At 39.6% G+C, this 20043-nt stretch overlaps 1 protein-coding gene across 2 annotated transcripts in view; it reads right to left on the bottom strand.

Moving 5' to 3' along the window:
• The window catches only part of arhgef3 (Rho guanine nucleotide exchange factor (GEF) 3), a 310123-nt gene extending 296206 nt beyond the window's left edge, over nt 1-13917 (bottom strand). The window contains exon 1 of one of the 2 annotated variants that reach the window (XM_048547753.2): nt 13690-13917. In XM_048547753.2, coding sequence (XP_048403710.1) covers nt 13690-13724 — 35 coding nt within the window. In that variant the 5' untranslated portion in view covers nt 13725-13917. Of the gene's footprint in view, nt 1-13259; nt 13440-13689 lie in introns of those variants that run through there. The other variant, XM_048547754.2, reaches the window with a different exon arrangement.
• Between the last annotated feature and the right edge of the window lie 6126 nt (nt 13918-20043).

The following is a 20043-nucleotide window of genomic DNA, read 5'->3' on the forward strand; positions in this document are numbered from 1 at the left end:
AGAGAGGTCCAGGAAGGTGAGGGATGTGTTGGAGATGGTCCAGGTGAACTTAAGGTTGGGGTGGAAGGTGTTGGTGAAATGGATGAACTGTTTGAGCTCCTCTTGGGAGCAAGAGGTGGTGCCGATACAGTCAATGATAAGAAAGAAGAGGTGGGGTTTAGGGCCAGTGTAGTGTGAAAGAGGGACTGTTCCACACAACCTACAAAGAGGCAGGCATAGCTTGGGCCCATGCGGGTACCCATGGCCACCCCCTTTGTCTGTAGGAAGTGGGAGGAATTGAAAAAGAATTTGTCGAGGATGAGGACAAGTTCGGCTAGGCGGATGAGGGTGTCGGTGGAGCGGGATTGGTTGGGTCTGCAGGACAGGAAGAAGTGGAGGGCCTTTAGGCCATCTGCATGGGGAATGCAGGTGTATAGGGACTGGGCGTCCATGGTGAAAATGAGGCGTAGGGGATGAAGGGTCAAGGCCTGAAATGTCAGCTTTTGTGCTCCTGAGATGGTGCTTGGCCTGCTGTGTTCATACAGCTCCACACTTTGCAGTCTGGTGAGTGTTGTCTGAATTGATTTTGCTTGAAATTCTTATTAGGGGCAGAAGTCTACCATCTCACCTGACTAGATGTGAATACAGAGACGAGAACTAAATGACAGCATTTTAATGCACCACATCAGTCTGAAGTCTAGAATATTTCAAAGAAAGGAAGAAGTTTTACTTTTCACAACTTCCCAGACATTCCAAAATAATTCAAAGCTCAATGAAACGGCTCTTCTGTACAAACTCTAACATAAAGTAGGGAAACACAGCAGTTGCTTTCATAAACAAAAAGGTCCTACTAACAACTGTGACAGTGGTGTTTCTGTGATGTTAATTGAGTCATAAATATTACTTAGGAGACAGAAGAACTTCCACACCTTTATGTGAAAAGCAACACGGGTGATTTATTTCCATCTGAGACACCATATTGGATTTTGTCTAACAATGCAGTGTTTTCTCAATTGTCCATTTGAGTATTACAGACAAAATTGACCAGGTTCAATATTGGCACTTTGCAGTAGGCACCTTCCTGCTCTTTAACAATTTTGGGAGTAATTCTAATGACATACACCCTTTCCAATTGATATCACTAATTGGCTGGAAAAATGCTGATGATAAAGTTATCACACTTTTAAGTGTGAATTCACATTTAGCAAATTACATTTTAAAACTTTGAGGAGGGCTCCCTTATATTGTAAAAGTTAGTCAAAATAAATTTTTGTTCTTGAGTTGTTAAGAAACTCGATAAAAATTTTTACCATTCCCTACTTGAACCCTAGTAGTTCTCACGAGGTTTCCAGCAATATGCATCATCCCAAATTTAATCATTGCCAGTATTTACGAAGAGATAAGACTATGCATATCCTGGACAGTGTTGATTCTATTTTGGGGCACTGACATTTAGCAAAAGGTTTATATTTTGAGCACAGGAATTTATCTAGCTACTTCAATGAAGTGTGTTCGTAACTTTGTCTGGTCCACCTGCGTATGTTGAAGGGGCAGTTAGTACATATGAAGGCATTGTTCTTCTCCAGTGGAAGGAAGTTGTACCTTTGTAATTCTCTTAATTGCCCCTTCTCCCCATTCCCATCACCATCATCAATACCCCAAACACACATACGTTCAAAATGATTCACTTGGTTCCAAAAGTCAAGCAGGACCTGAACAACTTATGCAGGGAGTAATTTTCATAGAATCATAGAATCCCTACAGCTTGGAAATCGGGCCTTCAGCCCAACAAGTCCACACTGACCCTCAGACATACCACTCATATACCGTTATAGCCCACCAAATTTACACATCCCTGAACACTATGGGCAATTAGCATGGTGAATCCACCTTTGCTGTTACATCAGTTTTAGTCTTTGAGTCAGTCTAATTAGGTAGTACCTGAGAGGTTTCACAGCTACAAATGAAAGTGTTATGGAATTTTAGTTCAGAATTGTCAATCTCAGTTGTACATGCTGATGAAGCAAGTCACTGGAAAGTTAGCACCAAAGAAATATCTTAGACAATGGAGTAGTGCATTTCATATTTTTCCTAAAATTGGCATTTTATGGATTGTTAATTCCACGCACCCAGCTGAGCTAGAATTTGTAGCAGTGTGGTCTTTATAATGGTGATGGTGAGGAAATACAAATTATTTAAATAAAACAGAAAGCCATACCTGAACATAAATGACAATCTTTGGGGTGTTCAAAACAAAGATAGCTAACGTTACATTTGGAATAACATTGTTGGACTTACTGGGGAAAGAAATGGTAAATGAGTGAATTTCATGCTTTGTCAAACAGGTTAATTTAAAGACCATTTCAAGTTAGTGGAAAACTCCATTCATCAATCTGTTCTCGAAGATGACGGAGGTACAATACGAATCAAATCTGCAGAACTTCAAAAACGTTAGTTATTTAATGTGATAAGAACAGGGTCAGGGATCTCTCTTTATGGTTCAGTAAATTTAGCCAGCAATGTTCCTCCTTTATGAGAGTCTGTTACTCATTGAAACTAACCCAAAAGGGAGAGGAATTGGGAGCTTCAAAATTACTTGAAACTAGAAAATTAATATTCAGATGACTCATTCACTTCTCCTGTGTGCAAATGACTTTTAAATCCAAAATTCCAATAACGTGAATATTGTTGGAAACTGGACATTTTAAAACTTGACATTAAAATGAACACTCACAAATACTTCCGTTGCTTTCTTTTCAGCTGCACAATGTAGTCTTACATGCCCAATATTATTCAGCAAAACAACTCACAAAAGGAAACCTCACTGAATAGCCAAAACTGTTACTATAACAACAGTAACAATAATCTCAAAGCTCAAATGAATATGCAACGAGACAGTGAAGAATCCTAATCCAGCTCTATGCCAGTGTCAATGCAGAGAAAGGTTATTGGTAAAATCTCAAAAGATTACATCTGGTACACCTTTATGGTTACAAACTTAAGATACTTGCATTATCTATCTTTTCTTATAGAGCTTGCACAGCTACTAAAATAATGTCAAAAGCCTGTTTCAGTATTTGTGATCTGAACTGACCTAGTTAAACCCGAAATTACTGATTTTGAAGAATCTTTAAAAGAACTTTAATTGATTCATGTTCCAACTTCAAAAATAGATCATTGCAGATTTATTGGTGATGAATCTGTCGAAACAGAAATAGTTGCTTCTCCATTTCAGTTTATCATCTCAAGAACACTGCTTCATTCATTCATTGAAGAACTGATATAAAAAAATCATTCAATTGTTCATTTTTAGTGCAGTGTTTTCTCTCAAGCTGCTTCAACAATTCCTGGCTGCTTCTACTCGTAACTGCACCATACGTCAGCACAGTAAACACATTCAGACTGCAGCACAGATGTGGTATCATGTCATTCCACTGAGAGTTTACAAACACTGTTGGCCTAATTATATAGAAATCAGTCATTGAATTGAAAACCTCTTCCATCAATTTTCTTTGCTTAAATTGTTTCGCCTTAAACTGTTCTCTCCCGTTATGGATTCAGTCCCAAATCATGGCGGTGACCACCAATACTTGGTCTAAACAGCAATTCTCCACATGAAGACGATCTAAGATTACAAAGGGATGTTGTTGAGGCAATGGGCCAAGGAGTGGTTCACTGAGTTTAATTTGGATAAAATGCGAGGTGATGCATTTTGGTAGGACAAACAAGATCAGTACTTGTACAGTTAGTTATTGGTGGGTCCCTGGGGAATGTTGACGAACACAGAAACCTAGAGGTTCAGGTGCATAGTTCTTTGAAAGTTGTGCCACAGGTAGACAGGGTGATTGAGAATGTTGAGTATAGCATTTGGGATGCATGTTGCAGTTTTACAGGACACTGGTGAAGCCACTTTTGGCACTGTGTACGGTTCTGTTCGCCTTCTGTAAGAAGGATATTATTAAATTGGAGAAGGTACAGAAGAGATTGAGAAGGATGTTTCCAGGACTGGAGTGTTTGTATTATAGGGAGAGGTTGGTTAGGCTGGGACTTTTCCACTGCAGCATAGGAGGTTGAGAAGTGATTTTATAGAAATTTATAAATTCTTGAGGATCATAGATAAGGTGAATTGCAAAGGTCTTTTTTCTAGCATAGGGAAATTTAAAACTAGAAGACATATTTTTAAGGAGAAAAGAGAAAAATTTAAAAGGAATGTAAGGGGCAACTTTTTTAAAAAAAGAGGATGGAATGAAATGCCAGAGGAATTGGTAGGTGCAGATACAGTTACAACATATAATAGACATTTGCACAGGTACATGAATGCAAAACGTTTATAGGGAAATGAGCCAAATGAAGGTAAATGGGACTAGTTTAGTTTGGGAAACTTGGCCTGACTGGATGAGTCAGATCAAGGGGTCCATTTCTGTGCTATATGACTCTATGACTTTCTCAGATTGTCCTCAAACCTCAAGGAGTGCAGGATTAATGTCTTCGGTAGATCCAGAAGAGTGTATGGAAATACAGTTCACAACTTACACACATCTCGCTAAGCATTGCAATGATAATAACTGACATTCCTGTATCCTGGGAGTTGAAGTTTTATCAGCACCCATAATTGTGCCATTGTCACACTGGGTTCTGCCCTCACCTTATGATAGGTCTTCCTCTTCTCCTTTCCTACCTCAACTGATGCCCTTTCCTTGTTTTGTTCTGTTCTAACTATACTGTCACATCTACAACTTCTTCTGGTTCCGATTAAAGATCATCAACCTACAATATTAATTGTTCTTCTCTCTCCACACATTCTGGTTGGCTTGCTGAGCAGTTGCAGAAATTTCTCTTTCATTTCAACTTTGCAGCATCTGCAGAGTTTTCCTTTCCAGAATTAAAACTCTCACCCAGCCAGCACTGTGATCATATAGACCGGACAGAAACTAAAGGCCAAAGGCAACAGTCTGTGGAGTGCCACTCAAGGGCTGACAAATTGCATTATAGCATTCATCCAAAATACAGAGGTGAAGCACATAGAAACCACTTCCAGCATCATATTTTAAGATCAATGATCAACCTGGGTAGTTTAGGAGTACAGTTTTCAAAATTCAATGGAAATTACAGTTAATGTCGAGAAGATTTATTTTTTTTAAAATGTAGGTTTTCCCCAAACGCTTCAGTTTTGCTACCACTTCAAAACCTGTCTCTTCAATCATGTCTAAAATTAATCTTTCTGGTTCTTTAACTGCTGATTTGTGTATAAAACTGTTAGAGGCCTAATCCTTTGTACTTTTTACTGCATTAAAAAGTTTCATTCTATTCAAATGGGAAGGTAGGTTTGAATGCATAAGGACACCAAATATACTTGGTCCTCAGGTTCTCAAGAATTCTTAATTTTGGAACTGAGCTTTTTTGTGTTTCAACTTTGACTCAGGTAACTATCATAACTTTTGCAAACTGGAGGCAAATGCAACATGAAGAAATCTCCAGGAATACACTTAACCGTAGGTAGCAACATTCAGGAGACTCATATCAATTAAATTTGGAGGATGGGAAGGGTTCAATCAATAGTATGGTGAAACTGAATCTTACATAAGCACACAGGTCTAATTGTGATCAGAGATAATGGGAACTGCAGATGCTGGAGAAAGCAAGATGACAAAGTGTGGAGCTGGATGAACACAGCAGACCAAGCAGCATCTCAGGAGCACAAAAGCTGACGTTTTGGGCCTAGACCCTCCATCAGAGTGGGGGATGGGGAGAGGGTTCTGGAATAAATAGGGAGAGAGGGGGAGGCGGACTGAAGATGGAGAGAAAAGAAGATAGGTGGAGAGGAAAGTATAGGTGGGGAGGTAGGAAGGGGATAGGTCAGTCCAGGGAAGATGGACAGGTCAAGGAGGTGGGATGAGATTAGTAGATAGGAAATGGAGGTGCAGCTTGAGGTTGGAGGAAGGGATCGATGAGAGGAAGAACAGCAGGCTAGGGAGGCAGGGACAAGCTGGGCTGGTTTTGGGATGCAGTGGGGGGACGGGACGAGCTAGGCTGGTTTTGGGATGCAGTGGAGGAAGGGGAGACTTTGAAACTTGTGATGTCGACATTGATACCATTGGGCTGCAGGGTTCCCAAGCGGAATATGAGTTGCTGTTACTGCAACCTTCGGGTGGCATCACTGTGGCACTGCAGGAGGCCCATGATGGACATGTCGTTAAGGAATGGGATGGGGGAGTTGAAATGGTTCGCATGTGGACTTCAACAAGCTTCAAAATCTCCCCTTCCCCCAGTGCATCCCAAAACCAGCCCAGATCGTCCCCTTCCCCCACTGCATCCTAAAACTAGCCCAGCTTGTCCCCGCCTCCCTAACCTGGTCTTCCTCTCATCTATCCCTTCCTCCCACCTCAAGCCGCACCTCCATTTCCTACCTACTAACCTCATCCTGCCTCCTTGACCAGTTCATCTTCCCTGGACTGACCTCTCGCCTCCCTACCTCCCCACCTATACTCTCCACTCCACCTATCTTCTTTTCTCTCCATCTTCGGCCCACCTCCCCCTCTCTCCCTATTTATACCAGAACCCTCTCCCCATCCCCCTCTCTGATGAAGAGTCTAGGCCCGAAATATCAGTGTTTGTGCTCCGGAGATGTTGCTTGGCCTGCTGTGTTCATCCAGCTCCATACTGTTATCTTAAGCACACTGGTATTTTGGTTGGGAATCAATGATAATGATTGGTGCTTGGTCAATTTATGGTTGAAGGGTTAAAATAGTAGTGTTACTCTAGGCCATTTCAAACAGAAGAAAAATATCGTGGACCTTGGGTGCTGAGTGATTGATCTAGTCATCCCTTCAATTGGGAATATGAACCAAAGCTTAATTTTCTACTTACCTTCTCCCTAATGAATTTAGATCATAAGTGCATTTAAGGAAATCTTAGGTTCAATTCTAGGCCTATGCCAAATACAACAATGGGATGTTATATTTAGGGTCAGCAATCCCATTCTAACATGGATATTGGTTCAGAGAAAATGACTTTCCTGTACAAGGATGCCTATATTTGTTTCTCATTTATATGTTTATAGAAAATTGGGCTCATCTCAACTCAAGGAGTGAGACTGCTGTAAAATGTGGAAACTGTGGTAATTTCTCTCAAATCGTCCCTCCTGAACATGTGTGTATACATGTCTCAAACATCCAATGATAAAAAGCTGGATAAAACCAAAAACAGCACTTCCACTATAAACAAGCAGTTTGGAACACAGCAGGGGAGTTTACTTGAGACATTTGTTGCACAAAACAATGTTTGCTCAAATTCTTAGGAGATAACTCTCTTTGTACTTTTAAGTGTTACCTTTCAATACTATGTGGCTTTGCTCGAGATCCACTAAAGCTACAGAACTCTAAATATCTAAATTGACTGAAATGGACTCAGATGAACATCTGTAATCCAGATATTTGTATAATTTAAAATTCCACTGATGTTTCTCATTTGTAATCATAATTCTGTGCCAGGGTAATAAAATGATTAAAATATTGGCTTAAACTTTCAGTCACACAGTTCCAGGAAATATTGTGACTAAATAATTTCAAGCAGTTTCTCAGACAAATGTTCAACTATTTCCATACCCTCAATTGTGATTGTATGCTCACTCTTTCCCATCAACAATACATTCAGATATGTAAAATTGTAATGTTCAGAATAATGTTTAACCATCCATACTCCTTTCAAATAAGTTTTTTTGCAATATTTTGTTGTTGTCCTATGGATGTTCATTTCAACATTCTCTGTAACCAAGGTTATTCAGAGCCTGGAATGGTTGTACCAGACTCTGGTTTTTTACAGCTCTGAATTTGAAATTGCAAAATGTATGTGTTCTGGACAGTTATAGTGGATTTGTAAATAAGCTTCTTCTTCTTCACACACAATTCAGTTCCACAGCATAAAAATTAGCATCATAAACTCCATTATAAACAACAGCTGTACAAACAAATCACAGGAGCGAGCAGCCTAAGTTAGAACACAGCATCAAATTAGATTCTGAAATCAAGTAACCAATCCCAACCAAGCCCAAGAGGCCAAGAACAATCAGACTAACTCAATCTGCCACTAGTGTCAGTAGACTAAATTAGTAGTGCAACAGTTGACTGAAGAGTGAGGTAGTTACAAGATGAATTAGTTACTAAATCAATACTGGAAATAAAGGTAAAACATTAAACTGCGATCTTGTAAGCATTTTCACCTGGCTGTAAAAAGTTCTTCTGGCACATTTTGGACAGGGAAACACAATGAATTTTGTAAATTGTACAGCTACACCTACACTCATAAAAGTCAGTTAAAATATGAGTGAGAGAGTTCTTCTGAAGATTTCTGTATGAAACTGCAGAGTTAAGGGAGAATAATCAAAAGCAGTTTACTGTTAAGAACAAGCGACATAAAAACAAGTCAGAGATTGTACTGAACATTGAGTGATGATCATTGCAAATCCTAAGTATTATATAAATAATTGAATTTTATCAATGTGAGAACTCTGTCAGCCAACCTCTGGACAAAACCCAGGAAAAATGGCACTTTTTTTGGCAGGGGATGGGACAAGTGTAGACATAAGGCACTATGACTTGTAACTTCATGCCTATAAGAGCAAGTGGAACATATCAAGCTATCTAAATGATTATTTCCTATTCCACATTTTCATCATCTTAATAATTCTGGCCCTTCATGTTAGTAAGGGAAAAATATTTTACAATCAAATTTTGAATTTTAATCTCATTAAGTATGTTGATGGACAAGTAATTCAGGAGGCCCAAAGTGATAATGTAGGAGACCGAACTCATCACGGCATTTTCAGAACTTAGATTCAGTTTAAAGAAAAAAAAAACTGATAACAGTAAAAGCAACCAAGCTAAATTCATAGACATGCAAGCCGCGCATCTACTCCTATGCTCAGCCAAACTTTTGAAATCAATACTCAATTGTTTGAAATAGTTTTCCACTTCACTGTTTGTATAACCACAATCTCCAACTGTTGCTGACACCCTAGTCAATATAACAGTGCAGCCAACTTCTCTACTTTCACTATTCCATCTACTTGAGGACTTCAAAACTCCCATCCTTCCTATAAAAGTTTGGTAGGGAAGACTCACCAGTTCTCTGTGCTCAGTGAATTGACTTCAAGACCCACATACTCACTTTCAAATTCTCCAAGAGCCCAGAGTACTGAAGAAGTCATACCAGACTCAGAACCTTAACTCTGTTTCTCTCTCCGTGGATGCGGCCAAGCTGCTGAGTTTCTCTAGCATTCTTTGTGTTTAATCTTACCTACCAAGTTAGGAAGACAGCCTCCAATTACCCAGAATGGGGAAGGTACATATGTGGGACATGCTGATGGCATCTGAATGCCACCCTCTGCTCTTGCCTTCAACCACTTCTCCCTGTGATCCTAACCCCATGAGGAGCAAAAAAGACCTACATTCACCCCATTAAATGTCCCAAGGATTACAATTTGACCTTCGTTTTTGCAGGTCAGAAGCTGCTAGCCTGTAATAGATTGGTAGTTTCTGGGAAACTGTGGTGCTACGGTCAAAGCGTGTGATAAATTAAAATACTCGCCAAAGTTTGTCTTGTAGCTCTTAACAAATTGATTGGGTGTGCGATCGATCAAGCTTTATTGTAGTAGGTGGTGGCAGGTTAATCGACACTTAACATATCCATCGCATCATTAATTTGAAAATGGGAAAATCACGACCATATTTTTCATCCCCCTATTGTCCTATTTACTGCTTCCTGCTCTGCCATCACTCCACTGTCAGCTCTTTTTGTTGTCTCCTCCCTACCTTTAGAAATCTCCTGCAATGCATTCCTTTAGGCCATGCCTTTCAATTCTCTCCTCAATCCTGTTAGCTCTTTCTTTTCTGCTCTGCATCCAGATTTTTTTCCTTGTTTAATACTCAAAAGCAATCTCTTTAACACAAGAGGTAAAGGCCAATTGTTCAAGTTGTAAAAAAAACAGGAATTTCATCAACTCAGCACAAGGTAAATTTTAAAATTAATTTATACAGTTCAAGATATTCAATTTTTGGTAGTTTATGGCAAGTAAACTACTTTGAAGTTTGATTATTGACTGATGAGATCTATTCCAATAATCAAAAATGTTCCTAACAGAATCTTTAAAAAAACATTCCAACAAGAAAAGACTGATAGTCAATGCCAGGCTTTCTCTGCCAATGCCAGGAAGTGAAAGCTTACACCCAGCTATTGTTTAATAGCAAAGCCTTGGCCAAAAGTTTAGTTGTTATACCATTGAGTTTTGCCGAGACTAATTTGTCAGCTTTGCCTCCAGTCAAGCACATTAAGCTGAACAGCAATACCACGATTCAGAGTCACAGACACACTATTTTAAAGAAGACACAAAATTCGAATATTCGATGAGAAAACACCTATTCATTCTTGATCCATTCATGATTTTGAAAAATGCCAGAAACAATATCATTTGAAGTTACCAGTTTCCTTTTATTTTCAAAGCCTGTAATAACATATCTGCTATCCATCCATGTTTTCTGTTTGATCAGTGATTTGACTTACACAGCGGAATCTAGAACATGCACCGCATGTACTGACCCTGCACATTCACTGCACCCTTTCTTACCAGGGATAGAGGGGACAGGAGAAACAACAGTCTGGGAGAGAGACGCCAAGGGAGTGTAGGCTAATGGCATGGGATGGAGGAGAACAAAAGGGTTGAGATTGTGAAGACATGGAGGATGGGATGGGTGGGGGTGTATGCAGGGGAGGGGCAGAAAACATGAAGGGATGGGGTGGGACAGTACATGCAGGTGAGGAAGGGGGACAGAATGGGAGGAAAGGACAGCATAATGAGAAGCTGGGCAGTTTGGGAGGTGTAGAATGGGGAATGGGAGAGAATGAAAGGAATGATGTGGGTGCGGCTAGAGGAAGTAGTCATGGAGCGGATAGATGGCATGGGAGGTAAAAGATATGCAATTCAATAAAGATACTATTTTCACCACAAATATTCCGTAGATCTCTGCAAATTAAAATTAAAAATCTGGAATTAAAAGCAGATTTAATTGAATAACATGAATGTCTACATAGACAATTATCATTTCCAATATTTAGTTTTTTTTACAGATATTAATTCTCATTTTAACAGATACTCTTTAATTGTTAATTTAAAGATCTCTAAAAGAAACTTACTGGTTAATTCTTTCCTCCTGCACAATTCATTTTCATTATTATATCTGAGAATATCATTTCTCCCCTCAAGCTGATCCCACATTCCTCATCTCCCCTCCCTTCACAACATCTAGTACGAAATTATAATAACCTGAGGGCTCCACAAACATTAATGCTGATGTCTGCAGTATCTGCATCAATAACATGTTGTAAACCTCAGTATGGATATGATTATTATTGTTACATTGCCTTATATCATGTTGTTAATGTAAAATGTTCCAAATTGCTTCATAATCAGACACAATTTGACAGTGAGTCACTTTAGAAATATTAAGGCAGATAGCTGAAGCCTTGGTCAAAGAGGTCAGTTTTGTGGCATTTCTCAAAGAACAAAAGCAAGGTAGAGATGGAGGCAGAGGGGTTTAGGGAGGGATTTCTAGAACTTTGAACCAAAGACACAATCAGCATTGAACATAAAGAATGCTGAGATTTGGAGAAGTACAGATAAGCTGGGGTCTGTAGAATTGGTGGGGGAGGGGGTTGATTAAATTGCTGGGGCAAGGCAAAACTATGGAGAGATTTGAAATCATGGGTGAGAACTTTAAAAGCTATCTGTTTTTCACTAAGGATGTCAGTGAGGACATAGTTAATGGGCGAACAGAACTTGGTATGGAATCAAATACCAGCAGCATAGTTTTGGGTGACCTCAAATTAATGGAGAGTGCAATAAAGGAGGTTGACCAGGAGTGCAATTTTGAAATAATTACCCCTGGATCGACCCAAGATATATGGAGGGCTCAACAGGTGAGCTGAGGCAGGCCTCACATGAATTTTACTCAAAGCAAGTACAATTGAGAAGTAAACTATCATATGGAACATGGCCATCAGTGCATTGAGTACAGGAGTTGGGAGGTTATGTTGCAGCTGAACAGGACATTGGTTAGGCCACTTATGGAATACTGCATTCGGTTCTGGCCTCCCTACTATAGGAAAGATGCTGTGAAACTTGAAAGGGTTCAGAAAAGATTTACAAGGTTGTTGCCAGGGTTGGAGGGTTTGAGCCCACAGGGAGTTGGGACTATTTTTTTCCAGTGCATAGAAGCTGAGGAGTGACCTTATAGAAGTTAATAAAATCATAACTAGCATGGATAGGGTGAATATTCAAGGTCTTTTCCCCAGGGTAGGGAAGTTCAAAATGAGATAGCATAGGTTTAATGTGAGAGGGTAAAGATTTATAAGAGACCTAAGGGGCAGTTTTTTCATGCAGTGTGGTGTATATCTGGAAGGATCTGCCAGAGGAAATGGTGGAGGCTGGTACAATTACAACATTTAAATGTCATCTGGATGGGTATATGAATAGGAAGGATTTGGAGTTAAATGCTGGCAAATGGGACTTGATTAATTTAGAATATCTGAACAGCATGGACAAGTTGGACTGAAAAGTCTATTTTTGTGTTGTACATTTCTATGACTCTATGCAATTTGAATTCAATAAAAATCTGGAATTAAGTCTAATTATGATACGATACCATTGCGATTGCCAGGGGGAAAAACCCATCTGGTTCACTAGCGGCCTTTACGGAAGGAAACTGCTGTTAGTACCTGATTTGGCCTATATGTGACTCCAGATCCACAACAATGTAGTTGCTTCTTAACTGTTCTCTCGTTAATTAGGGATGGGCAATAAATGCTGGTCTAGCCAGCTTCACCCACATCCCGTGAATTAATGTACCAAAACAGAATGCTTCCCTGTCAGAAATTCCGAATCTAATACAGAGCAACCTTGAAACCATACGTCCCGCTGGTCCACATCGTACCCTCGACACACATTTACAGTTTATTTATTTAGGTTAAAGTGTTACGAGATCTCTGCCCTCCTTGAAGTTTTCTTTCTGAATTTAGTGAAGCGTGGAAACAAACTTTAGAGAGTCATCTCAGCAAAATATTAATGATTAACACAAAACCGGATCCCTTTAAAGCACAGGGAAGGAGGACTTTGTATGTCAGGGGAGCACATGCTCCGAAACTGAAAATGTTAATTCGAACAGTTTACTTAAGTTCCACATATTTCCTTGCTCGACTGAACGAGCCTGGGTTTCCCAGACAAAACGTACCTAAATTCGGGATGAACACAGAACATTCCTCCCGGCCCGGGTAGAAGTAGCCAGTCACAGAATTACATTGGGAATGATGCCTGGAAGAAGGGAAAACAGGATCTTTTCAAGCCTTAATGTTAAAATGTGGTTGGCAATGATCGCCAGCCAATTCTAGGCTGAAGGCAGTTCCTAGACTCAGCCAGTCATATGATCCAGGCTGGAAAGCAGATCGAACAGCAATGACTGAAAGACACAGTGAAAAGAGAAGACCGGCCCACATCAGCAACCATCCAGCAAACTGTGTTTTCAGCAATATGTCATGATGTCACTCTAAGCCAGTCCTAACGGGTTTGGGAATACCTTGTTTTAAAGCTAACCGGTAGCAAGCAGGCATACTGTTTCAACTACATTTCACTGAATGTCATTGAGACTGAAAGAAGCAAACTACCTGGAAACGTCATGCTTGGAGTTTACAGTTTGCATGTGATGGATTACAGAGGCTGGGGCTAAAACCAGAAGATTTCAATCAGCCCGGCTCCCGCTCTTCCTGCTCGTGTCTACAAGGCCGGCCTGCGGGAAACTTCCAACGAGAATCCAAACTTTTACGTTCTCTTTCGACTCGAACCGACCGCCGTGTTTTAAGCAACTTCCCTTCTTCCGAACCCGGGACACAGCCTGCGCCTCGGTATTGGTTCAATGCCTTGTCCATTTCCCGGAGCGCAGCTGCCAGCTCCACCCACTACCACTGACACTTCCCAGAAAAACGTGGAATGAAACTTCATTTAAATTCGCGTAGTCTGAAGACTGAACACTTGTACACCCACAAAGGGTTAAAAAGGCGTCAATAAAACCTACTGAACCCTTACTGCACTTCTCCGTTTGCAAATGTATAACGGTGCAGTATTCAGGGCTTCTTTTGTGCACGCAAAATATTTCGGTGTTTGGTTTTGCATCATTACATTAATCCACACCGCTAAGCCGAACTTTCAGAGTGTTCACAACCACAAAACAAAAATTGTGGAAAAACAGGTAAACGAACAGCCGCAACATTATCCTCCTTCTGAAGCAGATCTGTTCTGTGTGGCCCATTCAGCAGTTTGCTCCATCCCGAATTATCCAATTTCTGTTAAATGTTATAAATAAAGATTCATATCCTTCTGTCCATGAACTTGACCCAATGTTTTGGACTTGCTTCTTCGGATTTTTATTAACTTTGATTCTTATGCGCCTTTAATGTAGACACGGTCCTGGTGGAGGAGGGACCCAAGAAGAGCTACGGGTGAGGGATCAGAAGTAGCAAAGAGGTCTTTAAGCAGACAATTCCAAAGAAGAACGAGTGCTGAGCCAGAATGTAAAGATGTGCTGAGGTCAAGAATGGATTTGTACAGAAGAATGACAATTTAAATGGATAGAATTAGAGACTAAGGAGGAAACAGAAGTTGGCAAAGACAGGGCTGATGGCATAAGTGGAGCCTATTCTGGAGGTATGGACAGATTGGAAAACATGTTAAAAGTCCACAAAAAGAGCTTTAGAAAAAGCAGAATCTGGAAGCAAAAACACCATAATTTAGTGTCTTACTGGCTCAGGACATAGGGGTTGATATTCTGAAGGTACATTCCTAGAAGTTGAATTGGCTAATGATTTTCTAACTCAACCTCAGAACAAAAGTGATTCAGTGCTTCAGCCAATGATCAAGCCAAGGGGAGACTGTGTCAGCAATAGAGTAAAACTATTGCCCGGAGCTAAACATGATGTTTTCAGTTTCGTGATGTTCAACTGCAAGTGTTTCTGGCTAACTTGTGACTTGAGCCTTGACTTTGAGCAGTATGACAATTGGAATGGCTCAAAGATAGTGGTGAGTTAGGAGTGGGTGTTATCTGTATATATAGGAATAGACCCAAATCTACTGTCACTGGATGACATGTATGTCAATGAAGTGAAGCAGGCAAATGGAGGAGCTTGGGTATTCCAGAACTGATTGTGTATATGTCGCATTATTACAGTTGTGCCATCTTTTTAGTGGGAAATGGAAGAAGGGGAAAAAGCCTTTAATTTAGTTGAACATTTTTCTTCAAATAAAGCCAGAGTATCGAGGGAAATGGAGAACCAATCTTACCCAAAATATTGCTACAATGGAAGATCAGAGCTGACACACATTCATAGAGCAAACTAACGGGGAAAGCAAAATACAACCAACCTGTGAAACTGAGCGTGTATGATGTGATGCGTCAGATTGAGCATTAGGTCTCGAAAAATCAACATGAAAGTAGCTTGCATTCTAGGTTAAAAATATTGTGATCAAGATCCATAATGTTGGAGTTTTCTATGAACACTAGGATCACTAGAAGCAGATGATGTAGCCTAGCTTTAAATATTAATTTCCATGAAAGCAATGATGGTAGCTGAACACAATAACCCACGGTCTCACATATTTCTTAAGTTGGCAGGCCATATCTCTAATACCAAAACATGAAAAACCAATCCATGCTCACATCCAGGTTTGGGCTGATATGTGCCAAGAATATTCCTGACACACAAGTGCCAGGAATCCTGATCATCTCCAGTATGAGAGAACATGACCATCACCCCTTGACACTCAATTGCATTACCATTGATGAATCCCTCTCTTTTACCCTCCTGGGGGTCACTGTTAGCCAAAAAAACTGGTTCAGACCAATCATATACATATTGCGATTTCAAGAGCAGGTCAGAGGCTAAGAATCCCTAAGTGAGTAACTCACCTTCCGACTCCCCAAAGCCTGTCCACCATCTGCAAGGCACAAGTCAGGAGTATGATGGATGTACTCCCCACTTGCCTGGATGAGTACATTGGCATTTGCATTGCAGGAAAATCTCTCCCTAACAAGTTTTGTGGGTACTTACACCAAATGGCCTGCAGTGGTTCAGGATGACATCTCACTGCCACTTTCTCAAGAGCAAGAATGAATGGGCAATAAATGCTGGCCCAGCCAGTTACACCCACTTCCCATGAATGGATAAAATAGCATTTTCACCTTTAACATCCTAGGGATATCCATTTACCAGAAACGTAATTAGACCAACCATCTAAAATGCTGTGCCTGTAACAGCAGCTCATCAGCAAATGTCTCACCTTCTAATTTTCAAAAGCCTTTCTATCAATCTCAATGTGTTAGTTAATAATGTGATGGATTAATCTCCAGTTGTCTAGATGAGTGCAGTTCTACAACACTGTGGAAAATCAACAGCATCCAGGTAAATCAATTCTTATTTGGCATCGATTTAACACCTTAAACATTCAATCCTTCCACCACTGGTAAGCTGCAGCTGCAGAGTGTATAATCTACATGACACCAAGAAGTCACCTGTTAAACTCACAGCCTATATCACCTAGAAAGGTGTTCCATAAAATTTCAATATTCACTGAATGGCAATCAAGCCCCATATTCATCACATGATGTAATATATGTGTAATATTAGAAACAATTGCACAATCTTTTGATAATAAGTTTGAAGTTTTTTATAATAAGTCAATAATCAAGACTGACACACTCACTGCATTGGATTGCAAAGCTTCTAGAAGGCTTTGCAATCCAATTTTCTGCAAAGCAGGCTTGAAGTACACTTTCAAAGGAGGCGACAAATTTGTTAACTGATGTACTCCGTTTCTAATAGTAGACCCCAGTTATAAATTTTCTGAACAGTAAACAACAACTGCTTCATCAGAATTAGTATATTTGGAGACTCAGGGAAGGAAATGAATTGAAATAATGTCTGTGTACTGGTTTCTATACTTTGACTTTACATTTGTTTAAAATTTGTAATTTGATATTTTTGAACACGGCATCTTGATAGAAGTACAGATATCATTGATTTATCAACCATTCTTAACTGAACAAGGAAGAATAGACAAAAGTTTAGACCTTTGATTCATGGTCATCTTATTGTCAACTCTCATTTTATGTCAATATGGCAATACCTATTTCTTTTAATTGCCCATTTCAACAGATTATTAAGATTTGAGCTAACATATTTAGATTCTGCTGCACCCTCGCGGTTGGCCAAAATGATGCATTTCCACCTCATTGACATCCAGTGGCATCTCCTGTGTCACTAGATTTCCTAATATAATCTAAAGAGTAATTAAACTGCTTTCCTTCACTTTTCACAGCCCAGAAAGTGATCCTGCAGATCTAATCATATCATCAATAAAAGATACTTAGAAATGACAGGATTAGAGAAGGTAAGAAACAACACTGTTTTCTTGTTTCATTGACCATGTGGCCGTCCAGCTTCGAGATCACTAGAAACCCAAACATTTAGGCATATTATAAACATAGTCCCATCTGATAAACTATGTGATTCCAATTTAAAAGCAATTTGGCTTCCTTGTACACTCAGGGAAGGATGACAAATCATGACCTACCTAGCGACACCTCTACACATATCCACCATTGCAACATTGACATAATTCTATATTGTGACTCAAAAAATGAACAGCATTGATTCTACACAGACCTATGGCTGATTCATCGCACGTGGTGAGTAGCAGCAAGTCGTTGAGAACACCTCAAACTTCAAATTCAATCTAAGTCTTCAAAATCTTGGTGCTATTCCTTTACTATCACTTGGTCAAAATCTTGGAATTTCCCTAACAGTCCTGGGAGAATACCTTCACCTGATGAAAAGCGGTGATTCAAGAAGCATTTTCAAAGGGGGAAATACAGCAAGGTTCAGAAACAGTTCATTTACAAGTGGTTAAACTGGTTAAGACCAGTATGTTATCACTATCTAGCTGGTGAAAAGGGGGTTAAGAGATACTGCAAAAATGTAGCTAGTACTTTATATAAAGTGGAGTTTTATTACTTACTAAGCCTGAGAAAATAAGAAATTTCAACATCAGACACACATGCAAATTCAGGCAATATTTTTCAAAAGGTGTGGGTAGTGGGGGAGTGAAAGATTCTGCGTAAACAAAGGTAAAATCAGTTGCTGTTTTAAGTTTTTAGATTCTTTGATTTGTGAGAGTTAAACTGAATCCCAATTGCTTAGCTATTATCCAGTTTCTTCAGGAGGGGCAAAGCTTCCAGATAACCTTGATTTCTCAATGAAGGGTAAGTTTTCCAAGCTCTTTTTTTCACTGGAGAAACTTGGCATGTGTGGCTGCACCTATGGAGAAAAAGCAGAGTTAACGTTTCAAGTTCAGTAACCCTTCCTCAGAACTGGACACAAAATGTTAGCACCATTTTCTTAGCACAAATGCTGCCAAACCTTGTTGGTTTCTCCAGCAATTTCAGTTTCTGTTTCAGTTTTCCAGTTCTTTTCTTTTGGTTTTTTTTTAACTGATTTTGCTTTCTGAGATTGAGAGAAAGAGAAAAAAAATTCACTATGTCCATCTTGCTTTTCCACTCACGTTTAAGTCTTAATTCATTTAAGGTGCTTAATTCATTTTCCAAGTCTGGTTAAATTGTCTTTTTCAACCTGAACAGTCCACATATAAATTTTCATCTCCTGATACATGTATTTATCATGCAAATGTGAGTAAAACAGGATTTTTCGGTGTCTCACTAAGTTACAGTGTCTTTTGATCAAAATGTCAACTTTGATGCAGGTAGTTTGTGTACTCAATGTGCATTGCCTGGGCGTGTCAAGTGATCAGAGCAGCCATTTTAAGTCAATAATGTCCTTTTTAAAACTTTTTTAAGTCTACACAATATCAGTAACTAAAGTCAAATGATGATGTTGAATAACAATAGTCCTTTTTCACAATGATTGGTACACTACCTTATACACCTTAATAAGATCACATCTCAGGTGCCATGCTGAAATGCCTGAGTGTCTTTTTATCTGAAAGCAGAACTCAATAAAATACTCCTGGGGTGATTTGACTGGAGAAATGAGTTGCTTTATTAATACTTCCTGCAATTTGTATTCTACTCCTTTCCATTTGTGAATCAATAATGGTTAACTGTATTGAACTTCATGTCAGTAAGACTGTTCCAACTTGATCCTTAGCCATTTTTACATCATTGTGGTGTATGTGTGTCACCCTTGCTTCCTTTTTTATGTGCTACACTGGATATTTGCTTGCATTAAATTTCACCTCTTGCTGTCGAATACCCACTGAAGATTTTGGGCTGCCTCCATCAAAGTTATTTCTGCAGCTAGCTTGGCATCATCTGAAAATGAAACAATGTCCATTTTATTTCAAAATCCAAGCAATTCGTGTATTTTAGAAACTTTCTGATTGGTGTTGGCGAAGGTGTTCTCCCATGGTACTTTCCATATTCAATATTATTCCTCTAACCAGTACACATTGTTTTGTATACTTAAGTTGGTGTCATATGCATTCAAATGCTTTATGCTGAAATCCAAGGGGGTTCAAATTAGTTGGGCTAGACAACTGTGGTGCAGTATTGGCACTACTAAATTAAATTCGCAATTCCAATGCACGAGCCTAGAACAGAAGCAGACTTAGCCAATCTCAGTAGCTAGGTATCATTTGCAACAGTTTGCTGACTTCCTGACCAAAATGAGTAGCTTGCATGAGTAGCTGCTGAACCATGTTAACTGGATGTAGCTGTTGAGAGTGACAGGCAATGGGCCTACCACTAAGGTAAGAGACGAAGAGAAGAGGGTGGATCCTGTCGCATGACCCTAGCAGACTGTCAAAGTCATTTGGCTGAATGCTTCATCACCAGAACTTTCCAACAAGCACCGAAATATTGCTTGGCTGTGGTAAGAATAGCATTACCTGTGAGATCCTTCATGTGCACCTGGACTCTCTGTGCCATTACACACGGCTCTTGAAGCAATGTGGTG

The sequence above is a fragment of the Stegostoma tigrinum genome, chromosome 11, assembly GCF_030684315.1.
Source record: "Stegostoma tigrinum isolate sSteTig4 chromosome 11, sSteTig4.hap1, whole genome shotgun sequence".
Classification (NCBI taxonomy): domain Eukaryota; kingdom Metazoa; phylum Chordata; class Chondrichthyes; order Orectolobiformes; family Stegostomatidae; genus Stegostoma; species Stegostoma tigrinum.